The sequence below is a fragment of the Arachis ipaensis genome, chromosome B5, assembly GCF_059453495.1.
Source record: "Arachis ipaensis isolate K30076 ecotype BB chromosome B5, ASM5945349v1, whole genome shotgun sequence".
NCBI classification, from domain to species: Eukaryota; Viridiplantae; Streptophyta; class Magnoliopsida; order Fabales; family Fabaceae; genus Arachis; species Arachis ipaensis.
In genome coordinates, this window is record NC_142440.1 from 5,342,704 (window position 1) to 5,346,957 (window position 4,254).

The following is a 4,254-nucleotide window of genomic DNA, read 5'->3' on the forward strand; positions in this document are numbered from 1 at the left end:
CTTTATTTTAATTGGTGAACTTTTCTTGGACCAAAATACTGATTGTTTTTATTTTTCAGGACAATCTCCACCGTTCTTTTTTCTAGGGCATGGATCTCCACCGTTCTTCAAAGTCCAGCCAGGCAGAAAAGAATGAATGGGCTCAAAATTATGGACCAATAAATAATACCAATCTATCTTCAAGAAGTTGGGCCGAATTTTGAATCAGGCTCAGCCCAATAAAAATTTCTACCGTATTCTTTATCAAAAGAAAAAAAGGAAATTTCTACCGTATTAATCAAAATTAAGGAAATTACGCCGAAGAAAAGTCGTCGGGAAAAAAGAGAGAGAAAAAAAAAAGAAGAAAGAAAAAGCTCGGGACTTGAGCAGTGGCGCTTCTTGAGCTGAAAGCCTGAAATCCGCGTGGTTCCATCGAATCGGAACTCGAATAACGAAGTGCGGCAAGCTATGGCGGCGCTTTCGCCGGCGCCGAACAACAACAACCAGAAGGCAGTGTCGTTGAGCGGTGGAGCAAACCCTCCAAAATCGCAACGTGGTCAGAACAAGCCAAAGTGCAAGCAGTGCGGCAATGTTGCTCGCTCTAGGTTCCTTCTCCCTCCTTTCTTCCTATCATCTTCTTTGTTTATTGATTTCTTATTCTCGCTTTTCGGAAATATGGCTCTCAAATTTTGTTGTTGTTCTTGATGATGTATGCTCTTCTAATAGGTTAATGAAAATTATTTAAAAAACTGAAATTTAGTTACTTTTTGGGAATTACAAAAGGGTTTCTACCATGTACTGCATCTCGTGTTTCATATTTGTATTGATTTTGATTTTTGTGTTAAATCAAATATTGCAGGTGTCCGTTCGAATCATGCAAGAGTTGCTGTTCAAGGAATCAAAATCCCTGCCATATTCACGGTCTGCTAACTTTTCAAACACTGATTTCGTGATTTTCTTGAATATATTTTTTGTATCCGTTTTCCTTTGATTTTTTGTGTGCTGAGAGCTTCCTTTTATTTGTGTACACATTGTTAGCTCATGATTTTGAGGTTAAAAAAAATTGATGCTTTAATGAAGTTCAATCGCTATGTTGTGAGCCCTAGAATTCATATGCTCTTAAGCTACTTAAAAGGAGCATATATTTGGCTTAGTTCATTCACTATTTATCCTCGGTTAGACCACAGGTTAGTTTCTAACTTAAGGATTCCAGCTAAATAGATACAATAGTTTCTCCCTTCGCAAAACTTTCTAGTTGAGTGATATTAAAATATTACTCCATATTTTGTTTCGAGCATAGCAATTTGCAGACATTAGAGTTCTTGAAAACTTGCCAGTATTAGTAGTGCTCATGTAGAAGCAGTCTAGAAGAAATTGTTCAATAAATAGAAGAAAAGAATATAGTAAATAGTAAAATACACATTAGGAATTCAATTATCCTATTCAGAGGCCCAACAATTGGGGACAAAAAGAATTGCTATGTTCGGGTTTGGGCATTGATTTCTTGTACTAGTAATATTCTATTCTATCATATGTCCATCCGTACTAGGTTTGATGTTCAATTCGAAAGAGTGAAGTTTATTGACATCCTAAGATCCTTCACTGTTAACATATTAAACGTAGAAGTGGTCAAATGGAAGCCTTACAGTTCTGCTCTAGCAAAGAAGCTCTCCTGTTAAAATTTTTTGGACTAGTCTAGCTAGTTCAGAAACCTTAGAAGTTCCTGTCACTTGTTTATGCTATTAGGAGATAGGTTTCCAATTTCATTTCCTAGGGAAACCATGACTTAAATGAGTATTTGAGAAACAATGCAAATGCATGTATGTTTTGGTGGAGAGTAAAAGATTTATTATTCTTCCTTTCCTTTTCAATTCCTGCTATTGGTGAGGTCGGTCTTCTTTTGGGAGATGATATCAGTGGAACATATCAAATATCTAAGCCTTGTTTCACTTGGTGAGATAAGTTACATGGATTAGGCAATGTCATATTATCTTGTCATAAATCCCAATGCAAACATATGATTGACATATATTTGTTTTTTTTTTATTTGAAAAAAAAAATATTGTTGTTGTTGCTGTTGTTGTTTAACTATAATAGTTTTATATTAAGTTATTAACTAAGTTGTACAATACATACAATTTCTAAAGTTGAATTAAACAATTAACAAGAAGTTATTTTTCTACAAGACAAAGGAAAAACGGAAAATTTTAATCACATCTTTGGTGGTGATTTCTTTCTAGTATATATGTTAAATATGATAGAATAACTTAATTACAAAAATATTGTTCAATGAGTTTCATGTTAAGTTCTTTGTTTGATTTTGTGCGAGTACTACTAACCAGTTGCATCATTAATAAAAACTCTTTTCCACTACTTGAAAAGCTGAGAAGAAGGACAAAACTAGTTGCATAAATGCGTTTTTCATTTGATAACTTTGAGATTATCTATGTATAATTCTATTAATTTTCTTAAATTTGTCCATAATGTGAAGATTCTAACATCTTTTTACTCCATTCTAAGCCCCATATTATGTGTCTTATGGTGAATGCAGTTTTGAAGACAAGTACAACTTTGCCTGACAAGGCACCATCTTCCAGTGCTGCTCCAATTGAGCAGCAATCTGTAGAGCCATCTCAATCATCGTGAGTTATATAAGTTTCGAGGATAATCATTCCACATTTTGATCTTGTTCATCTGATCATCTCACAGTTTTATTCTTTCAAACTTAAAAACTTAAAACTAGAAGGAACAAACAAAATGTTTTTTAAAGTCTATTTTTTGACAAACAGATGCAGGATTTTTATGCTCTAACAATAGGTCTGCTGTTTCCTTCTAGAAACAGGGGTGAACTCTGTAGTGAACAATTGTTTATTCGTGTTTTGTCTCATCTAAAACTGTAAAAGTATTACGTCAAATAGTCATTAATCTTTAGTCATGTATTTCAGAACGGCAAGTAGAGTTGCATCACTTAGACAACTTTCCAACAGTTTTGCCCAGTTCAATAATTTGAACATTTCATTTCGCTCAAGGAAACCACTAACTAGAAAGGTAAAGATATACGCAAACAATGGTTGTTTAAAGTGATTTTTTGAATATCATTTTTCGTGAAAGTGAAAGTGTCAAGAGTTATTGCAGGATGCTGCAGCTATAAATGAATGGAGATTTTCAAAGTTAAAGGAATACAAGGAACGAAATATTGAACTGGAAAATGAAACATTTGACAGATACATGCAGAATATAGATCTACTAGAGGAAGTATTGGCAGTTAAGTCTATGGAAGACAATGTGTCTTCTGAGTCGGAGTCAAACACTTCGTCAATGGAGGCATACAATGATCTAATGATAACAAAGCTAAAATTGCAAATACGATCCAACTCCGTGGGAAGTGACGCTGCGAGAATGAGAATGCAACAAATTGTAGACAGGGGACTAAAGAAGCTTAAGATGTCTGCAGTCAGTGGTGCCGCCACTGAAGCACTTAGTGAAGATCCCAATAACACTTCAGGAGCAGCGAAAAGTTTGAGGACTGAAAGGTTGTCTGCTATAAGCGATCTTATTGATAAAATTAACAAGGCCCGAAGTGAGGAGGATTTGAAGTCATGCTTGGAGATAAAGTCCCAACTCTTCAATTTGGATGGGGGCTCCAGCATAGTAGATCCTCAACCTCAAGACAACGAGACAGATGGAAAAGAAATTGATCAAGGTGATTCAACATCAGGAGAAGAATTGGAATATTCTTTACCAAAATTGGTTGGAACTACTGACATTGATCAAGAAACTCTAAACACCATCGACAATCATTTTTCTTCCCTTGAGTATTTAGAGTTATGAGGTTCTTGATATCAATATAAATTTATATGTTCTGTTGTTTTAGTGAGTCTTGATTATACAATGACAGAATGCAGCTTCCACATTTTGTATCAGACAGCAATATTTATTTATATATAATTGTTCTTGCTATATTTTGTGCAAGTTATTCTTATCCACTAATGTGTTTATGAGATGAATGACAATTGATAGTTACGCATTCCTCACATTTCTATGGAATATCAGAGCCATTGACCAAAAAGAAAAAGAACTATACAGGTACATATTCCTGCCATATAAATTTATTGCACTATGCACCACCTTATCAGTGAAGAAACCAAATCGTATATATTCTTTCCCTTGATATCATTTTCATTAATTAATAAATTATTATTCCGGCAACAATAAGCATCCAACTTCCAACTGATATAACTAAAGAGAAGAATATTTTGGTGATAAAATGCTTAA

General features: G+C 34.3%; 1 protein-coding gene across 1 annotated transcript; it reads left to right on the forward strand.

Moving 5' to 3' along the window:
• The first annotated feature begins 270 nt into the window (after positions 1-270).
• On the forward strand, positions 271-3,945 carry LOC107642617 (uncharacterized). Its single transcript, XM_016346026.3, has 5 exons — positions 271-584; positions 839-900; positions 2,531-2,621; positions 2,925-3,027; positions 3,115-3,945. The coding sequence occupies exons 1-5, from the start codon at positions 448-450 to the stop codon at positions 3,808-3,810; spliced, it is 1,089 nt and encodes a 362-aa protein (XP_016201512.1). The 5' UTR covers positions 271-447; the 3' UTR covers positions 3,811-3,945.
• Positions 3,946-4,254: the final 309 nt, after the last annotated feature.

Excerpts from the sequence above, each read along its gene's own strand:
- LOC107642617 (XM_016346026.3), top strand. The coding sequence starts at position 448 with ATGGCGGCGCTTTCGCCGGCGCCGAACAACAACAACCAGAAGGCAGTG. Across the intron at positions 585-838 it reads GGCAATGTTGCTCGCTCTAG|GTGTCCGTTCGAATCATGCA; the intron begins GTTCCTTCTCCC and ends CAAATATTGCAG. Across the intron at positions 901-2,530 it reads AAATCCCTGCCATATTCACG|TTTTGAAGACAAGTACAACT; the intron begins GTCTGCTAACTT and ends TGGTGAATGCAG.